The following is a 19,405-nucleotide window of genomic DNA, read 5'->3' as shown; positions in this document are numbered from 1 at the left end:
GTGGGTGTTTATGTTTGTTTGTTTATTTTTAAAGTAAGCCTTCAACATGCAGGCAAAATTACACAAACTGAAGTTCCTACTCAACTAAAAAACACACACCAGAACTTCAGAGAGCAACTAAACATGCCCTATTATAATATTTCATCTCAAATCCTTTTCATATCATTACAGCATTTCACATTCTTTTCACAGCTGCTTGCACCTCATTTTTCCCCAGAGAGGAAAGAACTATTATTAGTTCTTATCCATTTTCAGTTTTTAAAATCACCATTCCCTGCAATCAAGTGCACTAATTAAGGCACATTCAGCTGCTGGTTTTTTAAGACCTAAAAGCATGCTGGTTCTCTGTAGGCAATAGCTGATAATACTGTTACATTTTTTTCATAGCCCCTCATAATTCCAGTAGCTGTAAGCATGCCTCACTGATTCCCTCCATGAACCCTAGTCGTACACCTCTGGAAAAATGCAATGGTAAAAGACATAGAGAAACAAAGTGTTTTATGGAATCTTTTCAGTTTGGTCCTGTCTAAATGCAGCATCTATTTCGAGGAACAACAGTAAGTATAGAACTTGAGTTAATATCCCAAAACAATTTAGGAAGCAATTTCCTGATTTGGGTGCTCAAACAACCGAAGGTGCTTCTGGAAAGCCAAAGCAGAAGTGAAATTATAGCTTGGTTAATAACCGCTGCATTTTGTTTAGTGAATTTGTTTTACTTTTATTTAATGCTTCTTTTTAAAGACAGTCCAGTATCTTTATAATTACTACAGGTTTTTGGAAAAAAGAAAATCAGTTCTAGAAAGCAAGCATACTTGACAAAGCACTAAGATAATAAGGGATGGCAACCAAGATCACGAGCGAGCTCCTACAGACGGTTTAAGAAAATATATAAAGTATATATTGATATATATACTGACCAGCAAGATTAGTAAAGGCATCAGTTATTGCACTTTTTGGATGAATTACATTTTGCTGCAATACCTCCTCTCTGCAACCAGCCTGAAGAAGCCAACACCAGCACGTTTCCTTTCGCAAACCAGTCGAGAAAGCATAAATACGAACCTCATATCCCTCCAGGGGCACCTGGAGCCTAACCCATCATATATTCCCCTCTCATTTTAACTTCAGATTCTCTGAACAACATTGACTGTCTATCATTAGAGCTAAAAAACATGTCCCCCTGCTTTTCATTTCTCCTTCAGGCATACTGGAACATGAAGCAGCAAATGAGGATGAAATGCAACCTAGGCCAGGGGGATTACTTATCTGAATTATTCCCATACCATCAGTCACCTCTCTGGTTTACTGACAGACTCACAGATGAAAAAAGCTGAAGTTGAGATCACATCTCTCTTCTCTAGGTGTAGTGGACTCTGAGAAAGGCTGGTGGATGCAGCTGCGTCTCTTGCAGTGCTGACTTGGCTGCCAGCACTGGAGACCGGTTGCCTTACTGCAGCCAAGCTGCTTGGGCTTCAACTCCTCTGCCAAAAATGGTGCTTTTTCACAGCAAGAGAGCAAGATAGCAAGGTGCCCTCACAAACATGATTTTACACAATAGCGTTAACATTATGCCATTTGTCCTTCTGCAGTAAGAAGTCAATGATATTAGTTCTTCATATTATTAGGACTAGCAACAAGAAAAAAGGCAACCAGCCATGAAGTTTTATTGGTGTGATCCTAAGGAACATGACAATTAATTTTTATCTTCTTTTTATTTATATGTTTTAAGACTGCCTAAACAGATTATGCCTGTGAGATTCATTAGTCCCTTTCGCAAGCAATTCTTCCATAGGCGGCATGGCAAGGAATAAAACAAACTTTTACAATGGTCTTTAAAATAAAAAGCACCACAAAACAAGGGGCAAGCAAACTAGACCAATCAGTCTGTGATTATTTGCATTGCTTAGAACTGTTGTGCTATATTCTCTCCAGGCTGGTTAAGGAATTTTAAGGATTCAGTTACAAACATAAACACTCAAGAATCACAGCTAGAAAAAAGAAACGACCAGCATCCAGCTGAGCAACTACAATTGAAAATATTTGGTGCACTCCAGGTTCATTTTTCAAATTGCAATTTAAAGACTTCCAAGAATTGAAACAATTATTTTAAACAAAGTCATATGCACTGTATGCACTCATTAATGTCTAACATTTTTTATAGAAAGCCAGGTTCCTTGATGACAGAAATACACTATCAAAAGAAGAGCTCAATACAATCTACTTGAAATGGATTTTCATTCAGAGCCGCTTGCACTTTGAAAGCTGTCTGCTGCCTCCTGGGCAATGGGCTGGCTGCTGAGAGAGGCCATGTGGGAGTGCCAGGAGTTTGCTCTTGCCAGGAGAAACACCAAGAACTACACTCTTTGTCCCAGACCTTACCTCTGGCACTCACTGGTTACACCTGGGACTTCTGGGCAAGGAGGATACCATAAACACTGCGAGAGCTGCCACCACATTTAGCCTGTTAGATCATGCCACTGGCAGCTCCTTCTACACTTGGCTGAGCATGTTGCAAACTTCTACACCTGACTTGCTTGAACCAAGTTATCCCAGCAATTGCAGCCAGCAGCATTCAGTTTAGCATTTGTTATCCTCAGGTCAAGACAGCACTTACTCCTTTCCTCAATGAGGAGAAAGAAAAATGCAGCTGACTCACATTCTAAACAAGGGAAAGAAAAAAAAAAAGCATTTGTCATATGTGCTCTACATTAAAAAAAGGTACAAAATTTATTAAGTAATCCATTCTGTCACTCACCCTACTTCAGGCAGACTATGATCAATACAGTCACGCCCCCACTTCTACGGCACAATTTTAAAAAGCACAGTTTAAAAAAGGTGCAAACAGGTCTCAAATTATCTCCTTATTTAGCTGTGATTTGCAAACACGAGCTCCTGAGGCCAGAGGCACCCAAGGATGGCTCACCACAGGCAGCCTTCCATGCTCACAGAAGTCATCTTCAGTGAGACCGTTTGTTGACAATTCCTCAATTCCTTGGAAAGTTCAACATAAACACACATGCATGCTTCAAATGTTTCTGGACTCACCACAGCAAACCCACATTAAAAAAGAAAAGGATAAGAGAGAGGTCTCAGTTTAAAAGTCTGCAAGAAGACTGGTGCCCACAGTGGGACAGCTCAGCTCCTGAACAGTGTGGCACAGCTGACATTGTGACAAGCAGGACAGACACTTGGATTGACAAATAATCATGAATATTAACCAAGATCACGAATGAGTTTCTATGGAAGGTTTAAGAAAATATATAATGAGATTACTGATAATCAAGATTAGTAAAGGCATCAGTTACTGCATTTTTTTTTTTGCTGCAATACCTCCCCTCCACAACCAGCCTGAAGAAGCCAAGACCAGCATGTTTCCTTTCGCAAACCAGTCTAAGAAAGCATAAAGATGAATTTCATATCCCTCCAGATGCACCTGCAGCCTGACCCATCATTAATTCACGACTGTCACCTGAACTTCAGATTCTCTGAACAATGGTGACTGTCTACCATTAGAACTACAAAATCCCCTCCCTCATGCTCATCTTCATGTCCCCCTGCTTTTCATTTTTCCTTTGGGCATATTGGACCATGAAGCAAAAAATGAGAGTGAAATGCAGCCTAAACCAGGAGTCTTATTTATCTTACCCATCCCAGCAAAGGTGCCAAAAAGAGATGACGCCAATGCAGGAGAATATAATCCAGGAGGATACAATGGGACAGTCCTGAGCACTGGTACTGGAAAATGAAATGCTGCAGCAAAACCTAGGGATTTAAACCTTGCCTGGAAGCACGTAAAGGGAAAGGGGTCCCTGCATTGGTGCTTCCCATCACCACCAAAAGTTGTGAGGGATTCTCCCAGGATACGTGAAGAGAATTTACAGTCATGAGCATCCTTCGCAGCACGATTTTAGAAAGCACAGTTTAGAAAAGGTGCAAACAGCTCTCAAATTATCTGTTTACAGAGACTTACAGCAGAATTTAGAACTTTCTGCCTTCCCTTATCATTAATTCTTGTTTCATAGGGAGAGCTGCAATGCTCATGGACAAGACCTTGGAAAAAACTCCTGGCAAAAACAATGTAAAAAAGGACCAGCAAAATAAGGCACTCATTCATAATCAGGACCTCTTATTCTAACTTTTCTCAATTCACAAAACAGATCCTAGTGGAATAAAGTAGATTGGGAAAGGACAGCAGGATCAGAAGAAAAAACAACACTTTGTTTTCCAGTTACACAAAAAAAAGGAAAAACCGCAACAGAACTCGAGCACACACTAAACAGACTTCAGGAAAACTATACTATAATTGTGACAAAAAATGTCAAAACAAATGTATCAAATAGGAAAGGGACAACTTAGACCAAGTGAGAAAAAATCTTCATATTAATACCCATTTCAAATAAAATTGACCTTACCCTGCCAGAGCTACCATGACATTTCAATGCATTGCTACTTCCGCTCACTATAAATGCAAGGCCCTACCCAGTATCTTCTGTATTGGCTCAGCATTAGTTTTATAATTTTTGGATGACTATCCCTGAAATCAGGGCTCCAATATCTCTCTTCAAACAGTTGCTCACTCAATTTAAAAATAACACATCCTATTGCACTCAGGGTTTTTTTACATATCAGATATCAAGAAGATGACAAAAGAGAGCTGAGTAACAGATTACTCAAAAGGTAGTGACTTAGATCTGAAATCAAAATGGGAGTGGCTTAGCTCCTAAACACACAATTCTCTGCATGCATGGGAGCTGATGCAGCTTCCTGGAGAGTATGTCAAAAAAAGAGTATGAAATAGTTTGGTCAAGAGCAACACAGACTAAGAGTAAAGAATAACTGAGCTGGTTGCACGGTTAGACTTGTGCTATCTCTTCCTCTAATCTTTTGCACAAATTAGAAGAAGAATAGGATTTAGACACTCTTTATAAACTTTTCAGCTCATCTAAAAATCTGTACAGAACAAACCACCCCCACAAATACCACTGGGAAAACAACAACAACAACAAAAAATCAAGTGAACTCTGAGCAGTTGAAATCACTGAGCCATAAGGCTTAGGTTGTAGCTATCAAAATGAGAGGTTTGGTAAAAACTACCTTTATTTATTTATATGCACCTTAAGGATTTCCTTAGTCCTCTTCTGCTTGAGTAGAACAGTTTTTCATAAGCACAAAGATACTTTGAAGAAAAATTAAAACTTGTATAAACCTTGTATTTTTAAATGAAACTTACTGGATTCTAGCTTCTAAAATAAAACCAGCATTTCTTTACCTACGTTTTATCTAGTGCATTGAAACAACATAGCTGCGTACTTTTGTAAATCTATTCATTAAAACATACTTAACTAGATCAAATATAAGTGTTGGGTAAATGTGGCATATTAATATCACTGTTGGCATTTAAATTGAGAACGGTATTTTGATCGCTTTCTTTACACATTTACTTTGTGCCACCCAAAAGTCCTACTGTTTTACACATTAGAATGCAGTTGGAATATCACTGTGCCACAGAGCTCCACAAGCACATTTCCTGAGCTGATGCTGAAAATAACCCACAGGAAAAGGCTGCTGTTGAGCATATAAATGGGTCTTTCATCAATTCTCATATCACATTTGACTCTCCATTCTACATCTGATGTATTCTCTGGAGCTACATTTTGTTAATTTATATCATGGTTGGCAAAAGGAGACAGAGCACACACGTTGGAGGCGGGGGAGAAAGGCCAACGTCGGTGACAAATATGCAGCGTTACTTAGCTTCCTCCGCCTTTAGGAAAAGGAAATACCTATGAAGAATGCCAAAATTAGGAAAAACACAAGCGGAATAAAATAGGAAAGAAAAAGATAAAGCATTGCAGATGAATTTACGAAAGTGCGTGACGCCAGAGTTCCTGTTACCCATGAACAGGGGGGTTAGGAAGGAGCCTAAGGGACACAGCAGCTTTATGCACTGCTTTGCTTCCTTCAGGCTCCCCCACGTCACACTAAGCCACCCTCCAGCTGAAGCCAAGAGCCAGCACACTGAGTTGAGGGCAATGTCACCGGAAGGACAAGGACATCCTTGTATTGTACCGGGGGAGCAATGGGAACAGTAGTTAAGACGTTTTTGCTATCTGTGGTGAGCATTTCTCAGTGGGAAACAAAGGATAGCAGAGTTTACCCTCCAAATAGCTCTTTTAGTGCATGAGCATCAAGCTTATTTTCTAGACTGCGCAAGACTGTGACCAAAGTAGCCACCAAACCTTTTGGAGAGCGGATGAGGATTCACCCAGCAGCTGGGCAGTGCTCACAGCAGTGCCTGCCTCATCACCACTGCCACCATCTTACTGCCTCTCATACTCAAAAGCACATCCAGCCCTAACTACCTAAATAAAAAGATAACGTTGAGAATTGAAACCACATCTGGTTTTATGTAACGCTTGTAACACCACCTGATAACCTACAAGTCTTTCATTATTGCACCTGCAACTCTGTCAAAAATTTCCCTGGCTATGCCAGCCTTCTTCACCCACCTCCTTCTTTTACCAAAATCAAGAGGGAGCTCTCGAAAACAGGGATGCAACAAGTATCAAAGACAAAAATTCTTTTTCATTACTGTCTTGGAGATCTTCACAATTATTTGCATTTCATAAGATGTTTCAAATCTTTTCATGACTGGATTGTAAACCAGAATAACAGTATGGGAAAAATGTAGTTCTCCAACTCGTTTCTCTCCCTCATTGAAGATGAAGAGGATCAGACCTCAGAATCTCTCCCACTGATTTAATCTCAAAACAGATTAAATCAGCACATCTCAAAAACATATTTGCATGAGAATGTGTTAAGGTTCTAATAAAGTTCCTATTTATTCTGATTTTTTTAAAAAAGGAGGGGAAGGGGCGAGACCAGCTTGCTTTAGAAGATTTGAGTATTTTTCCAGAGTGCCAGTATTTTCTTCTTACAGTACATGCATTTTATTTCAGGTTGTTTAGCAGACTAAACTGTAAAGCCTGTAAAGCTGTGTAACTGCAAAATACTCCAATGCTGAAGAAAACTTCTCTTACTAGAAAAGCAGACCATGGAGACACTGACTCACATAAAGTTTCTTGGATAGAAAGAAAAGAATACCCAAACCAGTCCATATGCTCTCCTGAGTAAAAAAAAATTCACTGTGAGTCTTCCATGTAGTTTGACATGCTACCCTAGTAGTACAAAACAATTAACTTGACACTACAAAATAGAGGAATTCCAGCCCCAAGGTTCCCAGTGCCTGCATTCTTCCCAAAGTCCTTATGTTCAAACATGAATATTCCCAGGCAACTGTACTACTACCACTTCTCAGCAACATTTCCATGCCTTCCTGATTTGACTCTGATTAGACACACCTAACAATTACAGAATTTGTTTCTTCATGGTCTGTAAGAGCAAAAAGTGAGAAGTCAGCAAAATGGCTTATTCCTTATATCTGATAGGCAAGAATTGTTTTGTCCATTCTTGTCCATTCCCAGCTCTGGGGCTGGGACTGCCAGAGTGGCTCTGCAGCCAGCCTTGCAGGAGACTGGGAGCAGAGCTATCTGAGCCCTCTGACTCACTCCTTACTGACAAGCCCTCAGAGCTGGCAGAAGCCTCCCTGCTGCACCACAACGTGTATGTGACAAAAGGAGGGAGGGGAAAAGAAAGGCAGGCTCAAGGAAGCAGAACACGAAAAGAAAGCCAGCGATAACACATGACCAAGGATAACGAAGCCTGATAGGAAACCTAACAAGCCTGTTATCAAAGCTATGTCATTAAAACCTGATGGACAATTGCAGAGAAAGGATTTTATGTACAACTAAGGGTGGCAGAAGCCAGCTAGATACACAGCGGAGATTGGAAGACAAGACTGCAGAGCTGATGCAGAAGGAGAAACCGACCTTCTTCAGATCAGGAAATAATCCATTACAATCTTTGAGAAACAGGCGAAATAAAAAAAAAAAAAAATCTACATACTTGGCCTCTACTTATCAGGAAGTTATATCCTTCAAAAAATTCAACAAAAAGAAGACATGGGTTTTAATGTGTAACACCTCCAATACCTAAAATGTATTTTGTGCATTCAAATCTCAGCATAAGGGCTTGAACTTACAGTATTCTAAATGCTATTTAGATCTCGCAGACTTTTATTAATTTAGTGCCAAAAAAACCCCCAAAACAAACCAAACAAAAAACCAAAACACCACCACCAAAAAACCCACAAAAACCCACAAAAACCCCCGAAAAAACCCCCACCACAACATCAAAGAGGAATATGTATCAAAGCAAAGTGCTTAACCACACAGATTTGAATATAAGATTCAATATTCCACTAAGGTTTTCATGGACACTTAATTCACCTCTGGGGACTCAGTCACCAAAGCAGAATTTAGTATGGAAAACTAAACTTACATTTTGCATTGACATGCTCTTTTCTGGAAAACCAATGCATTAATCTAAACCAGCAGGTGTGGGGAAAATACTAAGTAATATTTAATTAAACCAACATTGAAATCATAAAGGATTGTTGTCACATGGTACTCCCCCCTCCCCAGGCCTACCCAAAGAAAAATCCTAGCTGGAAACAAAATGACACAGTTATAAATAAATTAGCAGTCATGTACATTTGCAACATCTTGAAAAACCCAAAACCACAAAACCCATTAAATCCAGAGAGCTGCATTTCCTGTTGTTATCTGTGACTGGATAATGATATTTAAAACTTCTTTTACACTTAACAGCACATTTTCTATCTCACAGCAGCTAGTCTTCACTCACTTTGTTTATAGAGTCCTCATAAAAACACGTTCATCTAAATTATCCATTTTAAATTGGCAGTCAAACAGGTAGGCCAGACAAAAGAAACAATCCTGAAGCACCATTTCAGAAGACTTCTTTCTCGTATAGTGGAAACAAAACATAGATTATTTGCTCCCAAGGTACTGACACTACTTACTTTATTGAGAGTATTCCCCTGAACTACGTAACAAAAACCAAATCCATTCTGACTCCCATCAGCAGCACCTGTTTCACCTCAGTGGTTCACATACCAGATCAGGACCCTGACTCTCTTCCTTTCAAAGCCAAGCCTTCTCTTTTCAGTAGAACGGAAGTTGATATCAAGTAAGTCAGAAATGAAGTTCTGACAACTGGTATCTACCATTAATTACCCAGGCCTGCCATTTGCATTTAATTCCCTGCAGGAAGGCTCAAGCAAACAAAACATATCTGAATTAAATGAGACATACGAAGCTCAGATAAAAATGTCAAAAGCTATTACCATTCTCCATTAAAGCATGCTGGTTTCACCAGATGGGATTGTGAGGAAATTTCTCAGTAACCACCAAAGCACTGAGTCCATTATCAAAATTTTATGTCTTCCTCCAGAAAGAAATGAGGCATGAGCTAAAGACACCATTGAACTCTTCTGGTAACGTCAAGACTGGCATTCAGACTTAATATATTGAATATGTGCTATTTTGACTAGAAGTCAAAGACCATGCAATTGGTTTGAAATTTCTTCTGAATTTCTCAGAAGAACAATCTCATTTGTACACTGGCTTTAATCATAACATAATTTGCTTTGAGATCCCCATGAGCAGTGCAGTACAGGAATTTGTGTGCCATGATCTATGAAAAAGAGCTGAGTGCGTGTTCTGACAGGCTGGGGAAAACGCGAGAGGCAATTATTTCAATAACAACAGCAGCACTGTTTCTCTAACTGGTTTTATAATACTGCCTGGCCCAGGAAATGATAAAAAGCTCTTACAGAACTATGCAGAAAGGGTAAGACAACATTGATAAGGAAGCTTCAAAGGATTTGAGATAACACTGGATGGGAAAACTGGAGAAGCTGCCTGCCCAGCCCGTCTGGGTGAGGACCCTTACACCTCCCACGGCAGAGCCAAAACGAATACTCATCCCTGCTCTCCCAGCAGCACTGATCCACGTCAGGAGACTACTGTATTGTTGTGCCCTCTTTTTTTTCCCTAGGGATTTCTTTATTCTCTGAAATCTATTGAAGTAACTATATGCATTATTTGTTCCATAAGGTGGTTTCTGAGTAATTTGATTTAAAATAAACACATAAATGGCTCTGGTTATGGTTTTCTATGTGTGCTTCTTAAAGAAAAACAACACAAACCCAGTTGTGCCAAGAACATCCAACTTAGGGAGCAGCTTCAGCTACAGATGTGCCAGGGAGTCCACTTAAACCCTTACATCACCACTGGCACTGGGGAAGGTTTGTGTGGAGAGGGAATAACTATAAATCTCACACATTTAGCCAGATAAGAAAACTACAGAATTTCACTTCAGGAGCAACTGCAATCTCACATCTACCATGCTCCATACAGCAAAACTATCCTTTTCCTAAAGCAGACAGATATTCACCTGGATTCAGAACAAAACAACACAAACTAAAATGAATCACATAAACACATGAAATGCATCCTTATTTAAGTTTGGTCTCACCCTTCTTAGGTGCAACAAATCGAGGGAATACCAAGAGAGTGTGGTCAAAACCCCTGCAAGATACTCAAAAGATTAGACTTAAACAAAAAGCATACACTCTGTAAGGAACTTAAATTACATGAAAGACAAAACTAAGAAACACCCTGCTGTAAACTATAAATATACTCAAAAACCACTTGAATAAATGTACCAGTACCTAGCCCATAACTAGAAATCCTACTTTCCATGATAAGGTTTCATATTTTCCAGCAAACAGACCCAGGTTGATAATATTAGCTATAAAACAATTAACGTAAGATGCCCCTTAAAATATTTGTCTCTTCCTGTATCAGAGAACACAGATTCTTTGGAGCATATGTTTCCTACACACACATCCAAAATGAAACAAAGCTTAGTAACTCTCAGTGAAAAATGAAGTTAAATGTGACTACCTAGAAGCTAATTCATTTATTCTTGTTATGCATATGTTCGCAATAGTGTGAAGAAGTTTGCTGGGGACTTTGAAATATACAGGCTGCATATTTCATTCAAACCCTTATTGCTGGTTTGAGATAAATCTTTAGGATCTGTAAGACAAACTGGTTAGCTGAAGTTAAGAAACTACGTGATACCATATTGGGTCAAAACAATGCTTTACCTGTCACCACACTGACAGACACACTAAGTGATGCTATTTAGGGAGAACACATGAGTCTGGCTACACTCTGTGGCTGATTTCTCTTCTCAGCATCCAGTCACAAATATTAAAAGATCTGTTCCTGCCTATTCCATGTACCATCCAATGTGGACATAGAATCACAGAATCATTAAGACTGGAAAATACCTCAAAGTTCATTCAGCCCAACTGTTAACCCAGCACTGCCATGTTCACCACTAAATCATGTCCCCAAGTGCCACAGGCAGACATTTCTTCAACATTTCCAGGGACAGTGATTCCACCACTTATGTAGGCAGCCTATTCCAATGCCTGACCGCCCACCCTTTCAGTGAATAAATTTTCCCTAATATCCAATCTAAACCTCCCTGGCACAACTGGAGGACGTTTCCTCATATCTATGAACATATCCAACATATCTTTGAATCTGCTGACCTTACCTGTCTCCACCACCTCCTGAGCTAAAGAAACACAGCAGCAACCTGCAGAGTTACCAAACACCATCACACTAATATTCTGTGAGTCACACAGAAATTGTGTACTACTACCACCTTTGCTGGGAGCACAGGCAGATACAGAAGAACTCACTGTATTTAGGGAGAAGCAGTAGCTTCTGTTATACCCAAAAAAGCTTTCCAGACCTGATGAAGAATTTGCATACCTAAAAGCTTGTCTGCTTTTCCCAGCTCTATCAACTGATCTAAAAATATATTAACTCCCCTACAAACCTAGCAACTATGCACTCTATGGATAGCTATTCCAGTTCATTGTGAGACTGGTAAGGTTCATTCCTCCCCATTGAAGTATTCTTGGATACAAATACATGACTGTGTTTGATTTGCTTTAATTAAACCAGGAAAAATTTCACAAATTTTGAGGACTATATGAGGAATAACTAGCTTACTTTTCCTCTTGACTCATCGCCAAGTGCAAGCAGTTTTCAAACAACAAAAGCATACAGAAAGATATACAGGAACAACTGTCCTGCTGGCATCTAGCAAAAGGGGTACAGCCTCTCAAGCTATCATTTAAACATATTTACAACCAACAGAGTTACAATGCAGCTGTTTAACTTCCCTTTTCTCTTTATTTTACCTGTCAAGTCTCCAACACCTGCTTGTAGCTTCACAAGGCTCCTCAAATTCATAGAAGTCAGTGCTCTGCTCTTCCACGCTGCTGGAGTTCTGCCACTCAGAGCAGAGATTTCTCCTAGCACCCATAGCAAAAGGCAAGTTCTCATACTCAGGTATTTCCTCGTAGTGACGCACATTCTCATACTCTGGAGCACAAGTGCTGGTTGCAGAATTCAAATGCATTTGGGACAAATTGTCTCCCACAAGTACATGCCTATCTAAATACTCCAGCCTTTGATTATTTCGTATCTCAGGCTGACTTCTGTTTCTCTGCCTCTTCTTCTGTGATGCTGGACTACTTATTTCTACAGAATGTGCCTTGGCAGATTTAGCTTTTCTTTCACTGCCTACGGACCCTACATTCCTGTTGTTATTTCCATACCCATCCCCACTGGAAAGGTTGGCAGTAGCACTCTCCACTGACTGGCTGCCTTTAGACAGAAATTTTTGAAAGTCACTTTTCTTTAAGCAAACTGACAGTTTCATGTTCAGAAGCTTTTTGAAGCTGTTTTTCTTGTGATGGTCTTTGCCGGGCTTGTCTGTCCTGTCCATGTCCACAGCAGAGAGAGACTTGGCCCTAGGCTTCGTCACAACAGTCAAGTGGCTGAAGCTGGTAGCAGTTTTTAATGATTCAGAATTTCCTGAAAATGGAAGAATAGGATGAGGTAACTTCCAGATGGGTTTTTCAGAAGAACGTTTGGGTATGTCACAGGACGAAAGTGCATCCTGCTCCTTGGCTCGTGGATGTGCAAAGCGAGATCCTTCTAGAAGGCTGTTCGATTTGTCCTCACTGGAGGTGTAAGAACTTTTGTCCACAAGCTCTGCTGATGCAGCTTTTTTCAGCAGGCCAGCAGCTGGAAGGCCATGCCTCTGTGGTTTCTTAGGAACAACTTTCGGAGAACTCCCACCCTTTATTTTAACTTCTTTCTCTTCCAAGTTTTGCGGTGAAACATGGGGGCTGTTGGAAGCAGATGAGTGCTGACTGCTTGTCAGTTTGAGCTGCTTTGGCAAACTCATGGACAAGGTATCACACCTGACAAAGTTAGTCCTTTTGTCCACAGCACCTGGCCAACTGGTGTCATCTGTTCTCTCATCCATGGAGTTGTGGTCTGCATTTAAAGAAGATTCAACACTTCCCATCAAATCAGGACTTCTTTGTGAAAACTGAGGCAAAAGATTTTGTGAAGCTGACTCTTTCACAGCAGGTTCCTTTACCTGAGGCATTTTTTCTGCATTGCTTTGAGTTACCTCACATTTTTCTGGATGAAACACTTCTACATTATTGTTATAACAAACACTTTGACCAAGGACATTAATTTTTGCTGGCTTTTTTATGCCTTGGTCCGCAACCCCGCAAGAATCTTTCTCTGAACTAGATGGTTCCTTTGTTCCTTCTCCTGTGGTGTCTATGCCATCCTGACGTACTAGACATGCAGCACGTGGCTTTCTTGGTTTAGGGATAGGAAGCACTTTGGAGCTCAGGACTGAAGATGTGTCAGGGGAGGTTTTATCAGCATCTGCTTTCATCCCTACTTCAACTGAAAACATCCTATTACTACTTAAGTTTTCATTCTCTAGGATTTCCTTGTCCAATAGGGAAGAACAACTGTGATTATTTTCAGTCAAACTAGGACAAATTTCAGACATCTGAAACTCATCAGCATTTTGTTGCTTCCCTTTAGCTACCTCAGAAGATGACGAAGACTGTACAAATTCCATAAACTCTATTTTAACATCATTCTTGGAACTACTGCCATCCCCTCTGTCAAGTTTGTCTGCATACTTGTGCCTCACAGGACCACTGTTAGGAAACACACCATGAGTTAGGACATCTTTAAGTTTCTCTTCCAAAATGCTGGCTTTCAAAACCACCTGACTTCTATTTCCCAGTTTTTCATTGTGACTATCCCCCAGAGATAGTGCATTTCTTTCACCAAGTTTGATGTTCTCTAAGGTGTCAAAGTGCTCAAGAATGATCTGAGTTTTACAGGTGTTCTCTCCATTTCCAAGTTTATGAAGGCATTCAAATTTGCAAGATGACACAGGTAGAATATATGCTGTGTTTCCAGTACTCCCTTCTGAGGTTTCATTTTTATAGTTCAAATGGTCTAGAGTTTGAGAAGAATCTTCCCTGTGCTCCTCAAAGCTTTTTGTGCTTTTTTGTGTAGATGATGGAGGTTTAACTTCTGGAATGGAGGAGCTCTTGAGAACCTTTGGTTTCGGTGCAATCACTGGCTTGGTTTTCCTTGCTGCTTGTATCCCACCAGAAAGTACAATATCAGGCTTTGGTGCAACAGGTGGAGGTGCTGCCTTGTGTCCTAGGACAAATTTTGGTTTGGGGGCCACAGGTGGCTTCTTAATTTCTAGAAAAGATGGAAAACAAAGACTTTATTCACCACTGCCCACGGAACAACTTCACCTGCAATGCAGTATTATAAAAAGTTTTGTAACATTTAACTTGCGATCTACAAGATCTCAATGTCTGCATGGATCCATTTTTCTGTTAAAAGCATGCCTCTCATCCCTAACACCACTTTTTTACTAGTTGCCTTTGTTTTAATAGGCACATCAAGGAGTGGTAGGGAAAGTTTTCAAAGTCTTTTTGTAAACAGTTTAACGTATAGTACACATACTCGCTCAGATGCTGAAGTCTGATGCCAAGAAAAGCAAAGCAGCTTTGCCTGGTTTTGCAGTTTTAACTGTAATACCATTGTAAAACGGGGCGAGTACGGTAAGCACCACACGTATAATAAGCCATGAAGTTAATGGGACAGCTAGACTAATGACCAGGGCAGTTCAGACCCTTCCTCCACCACCCAGAGAAATGTGTAACCTAAAATTCCTCGTTCCCTTCCTCTCCTCTTCAAACAATAGTGAGATGAATTACTGTACCAGTTAGAAAATTGCCATGTCACTACCAACAGTTCAGTTGGTCTGTGGTATGAAGTTAATGCAGTAATTTGTAGCAAGGCAGTACCTTTCTATTGTAAAATACTATTTCTGTGCCTCATATAAAATTACTCTTCCCAACATGTCTGACCTAGAAACAGTCACCACTACTATGAATTAAGAGCGACTTGGCACAACAAGGTTACAAATCCTGAGGAGAGTGTACAGCACTCAGGAAAAGGAGCTCATGAGGAACTTTGAGACTGTGCAGTTTTGATCCTGTTGTGGTTTTGGAGTTTTTTGTTGGCTTATTTTGTGGTTGCTTTTTTTTAAGGTATGCCTGAAACATTTGAATATTGCAGGAGAATATTTATGACCAATTCATTTCCACATGCTGGAATAATTTCAGATTTCTAAGTCCTCTGAGTGATTTTTGATATGTGCAAACTGGTTTGTAAAGTAAACAAGTGTCTCACGCTATTTATATATTACCTCTGTATTTACTACCTTTGTTTTAATCAATATTTTGGTATACTTTCAGTAAGTCATATACATGTTAAATAAAACCCTCAAGAAAACATACTAGTTAATGTTTCACATGCAAATAGATAGGGTAGGCCATTGATTTATTATTCCCTTTGAAATGTGGGTTTGGTGTTTGGTTGTGTTTTACCACCATTATTACTGTAGATATGCAACTATACCTTAATCTCTAGCCTAGAAATGCAAGAATGAAGTTTCAAAGTTTAGGTTTGTTTTGTGGGGGTTTGTTTGTTTGAAGGAAATCTAGATGGGTTTAAAAAAAAATTTAAAAAAAGAAAAGAAAAAAAAAAGCCAATGCCCTCAGTTGCAACTATTTCCTAAACAGCAAGCCACTACTCTAAGCAGAGAGCCAAAACCAGTAAAACCATCTTTTTCTAGGACATGAATCCCTAAATGGTACCCAGACCGACTACTTACACTTAGAATGGCTGCCCTTGCTGCCATTACATTAGCAAACAGGTAAACCCAATGGCAGAGACAATTTTAAAGAAATTCTGCAAGAGGGAATCCAGAATTTCGTTCCAAAGGTACAGCTCCCTATAGCAACTGACAACAGTGACCCAACTGCCACCTACTGCCAAGGCTATACCACCTTCTGTATCCCATCTAAAGGCAGGTTTCCTACACACAGATGAGTCAAAAATTTGCTAGGAAAAAATAAAATTAACTCTTTGGGTGGGTAACTACTGATCCCAAACAGCAGAAGAGAGCTGTACACTCACTTTCAGGCAAGCCAACTGCTTATTCAGTTGGAAAATGAAGTGATGGCAATAAAAGAGCCCATGTTCCACAGTAAAAAAACAAGGAAGGGATACCCAGTTTGTGACAGAACACAACACAGTAGTAGACCTGGGCCATGTCCAGTAATATTTATTAAGCTATTAAAGTTCCCTGAAAACAGGAGAGAGACAGGCTGCTTTGGAACCCTTCCTGATGCCCAAATAATAGAAGTGGATTGAAAAAGATACAAGAGATTAAACACTGGCTAGGTGAGCAATAGCCTGTGGATTATTTTTCCCACTCACAAACTGAAGTCCATAAACCTTGGAAGTTTCTCTCTCTATAGTGAGACTGCCTAACATTTTGGATACCACCAAACTAGATTACCCTGCGGGGATTTCAACTAGCACTTATTAGGGAACAGAAGTTATGACCTGACACCATTACCTGAATATAAACTATCAAAAAACCCCATGGTTTTATCAAAACTAAACCATGAAAATGTAAAGAAATGCAAAGAAAACAAACCAGTTATTTATAAGCCAGTGGTGGAAACCTGGATAATGAACAGAGCAGAAAAATTCACTTCTGATAAGTGCAATTCAGCATGATTTCTGAAGCCTACTAGAATTTTTCAAATTACTTCAATGCTAAAAAGCATTGAGACAGACAGAAGAGACCAGTAAATTGTGTGGGATAATAAAGACACCACTGTCTGCTTTAAAGTGATTGCACATTTCATCTAGAGTAGATATGGGTCAATGTCTTAACAAGCACTTTACAGTCTCGGTATCAATACAGATCAGCAGTCAACCGCTCCATCAGAAAGGAATGTGATGAAGAGCCCTTTCAAACATAAATGTGACATGAGAGGAAAGACTCCAGGAAGGGAATGCATACCAGTAGTTTTCCTCAACAAAATATCTTTAAGTTTCTGAAGAATACAAGCAATGAAATACTTACAAGAAAATTACAGCAGCTGACAAGGGTTAAAACATGGTAGATTTATATTAGAAATCAAGAATTAAAGTTCAGTTGTTATAAACCAATTCACTGTTGGATGGAAAACATAGTTCTACATAACAGTGCTCTAAAAGGGACAATTTCCCATCCAGAACAGAAAGTAAACTAAGTAGGAGGCAACTGTTATATATAAAGGTGTAAGGAATGACTGGAAGTCATATGAAAATGATTTTTGTTAAATGGCAAGCATAAGCAAGCCTCTTTGGTGAAAAACAATAAATATAATCAAGGAAGCATTATAGAGCAAATGCATGGAGTAGTTAGTTGTTTGGACAGTGGGGTTTTCCTGCTGCCATATGGAACTAACTATTCACCTAAGGACAGAGATGCTTGGTTATGCTGAGGAGAGTAAAAATTGAAGAGAATTTGGAAATCATTGTACATAGTTATTTTATGAGAGCTCCATGCAGGTCTGAAGCTAAGCAGTAAATAATCTGGTAAGTATAAAAGATGAAGGGAGTTGAAAATATTTCTGTACATAGCACCTGCCAGACTGTTAGTGAAATGTTATGTCACCTTCTGGCAATCTCTGAAATAACTACAGAAGTATCCAAGGTCTAAAAATTATGCTTCAAATCCCAAGGAGGCTCATCCTGGTTAATTTAACCAAGAATTTAAAAAGTAAAATTGTAATAGAATATATACTTATGCACAAGTGAAATATTTTTGATAACAGATGGCTCTTGAATCAAAAAACCCCAAAAACAAACAAAAACAAACAAACAACCAACCCCAAAACAGTAACCCCGATGAAATTCCATAGCTGACCAGTGAGGTTTGACAAGTTCAAACTAGAAACAAAGCTCTAAAATTATTATGAAACCCAACGGATAATTAACTACAGAAACACCTCGCCTAGCCTTGTGGGGGAGCCACAAGCGCTTACAGACAACTTAAACTGACTTTCTGACACATTTAGATTTTCAGAGGAACCTTTGCACTGGACATTGGATTCTCTAGCCTGTCTCACTCAGGAAACTGGAGAATCACTATGACTTTCCCTCCTCCCCCCTCCAATCTTAACTCATTTCTCAAAGAGAATCCCTGCATCCAGTGATTCCAGTAATAAATGCAAATCTAAGAGCAGAAATACAAAATTTTATTTGCATAAACAGATTAAATGTTAAAGAGCCAGAGAAACTGTCAAGGAGATATCCTCCAACTTGTTTGACTATGCAAAGGAAGAAATCCATAAATAAAGTGACTAGCAATGCTGCCATCACCAACAGGAAATCTGCTGCTCACGTAGGAACAGCCAACACCATGCTCAGTGCTGAAGGGAAAAAAAAAAAGGGTGCTTAAAAATACCAACACCTAACCCCCTTAAAAAAGTTGGATTTAAAAGGGCATTATTTTTCTAACAACAAATTGCCATTAGCAGCACCCATGCAGATCAATGCACATGCTCTTCGTCTGACTTCAGGTCACAGCACAGAAAACAGACATTTATCTCCCTGGTGAATTATGTCCTTCAGCATTCTGAGGAAAAAGCAACACCCATTCTCATCCTGCTGATCTCCTCTGTGACCAACACTTGTTATTGCTTGACTGGTAAGTGCTCCTGTTCTTCCTTTGATTTGTTTTAGAGGAGGATGTGAACATCCTGAAGCAACTTCTACTCTCAATCCTTTGGCCCTAAGTGCTCCCCCATTTCTGTTCTTCAGATGATAGGATTTGACAACTGAGGACCTCACTTAAAAACACTTGTGTATCTTCTCCTATGCACTATCATGAGAATGAGCAGAAAAGCCAGTAAGACATTGCAATCTTAAGCATTACTATTACACAGCTTTAAATCCTTCTCAAATTTTTACCTCTTGACATCTTTCCTGCCCTACATAGAGAAACAATGATATACGAAGGTGAACTGAGGCAAAAAATCAAATAGCACTATCCCTTCTGCAATAAACTCTACTGTTGCTAAAGGAGTATTTTTCCCAGGTAATTTTTATGCCAATACCTTTGAGATGATGTTAATAAC

General features: G+C 39.5%; 1 protein-coding gene across 1 annotated transcript in view; it reads right to left on the bottom strand.

Moving 5' to 3' along the window:
- The window catches only part of FGD6 (FYVE, RhoGEF and PH domain containing 6), a 73,378-nt gene that overhangs the window by 49,230 nt on the left and 4,743 nt on the right, over nt 1-19,405 (bottom strand). The window contains exon 2 of the mRNA XM_032106286.1: nt 12,212-14,612. Coding sequence (XP_031962177.1) covers nt 12,212-14,612 — 2,401 coding nt within the window. The remainder of the gene's footprint in view (nt 1-12,211; nt 14,613-19,405) is intronic.

This window comes from Corvus moneduloides, chromosome 4 (assembly GCF_009650955.1).
Source record: "Corvus moneduloides isolate bCorMon1 chromosome 4, bCorMon1.pri, whole genome shotgun sequence".
In the NCBI taxonomy this organism is placed as follows: domain Eukaryota; kingdom Metazoa; phylum Chordata; class Aves; order Passeriformes; family Corvidae; genus Corvus; species Corvus moneduloides.
This window is presented reverse-complemented; position numbering and strand designations above follow the sequence as displayed.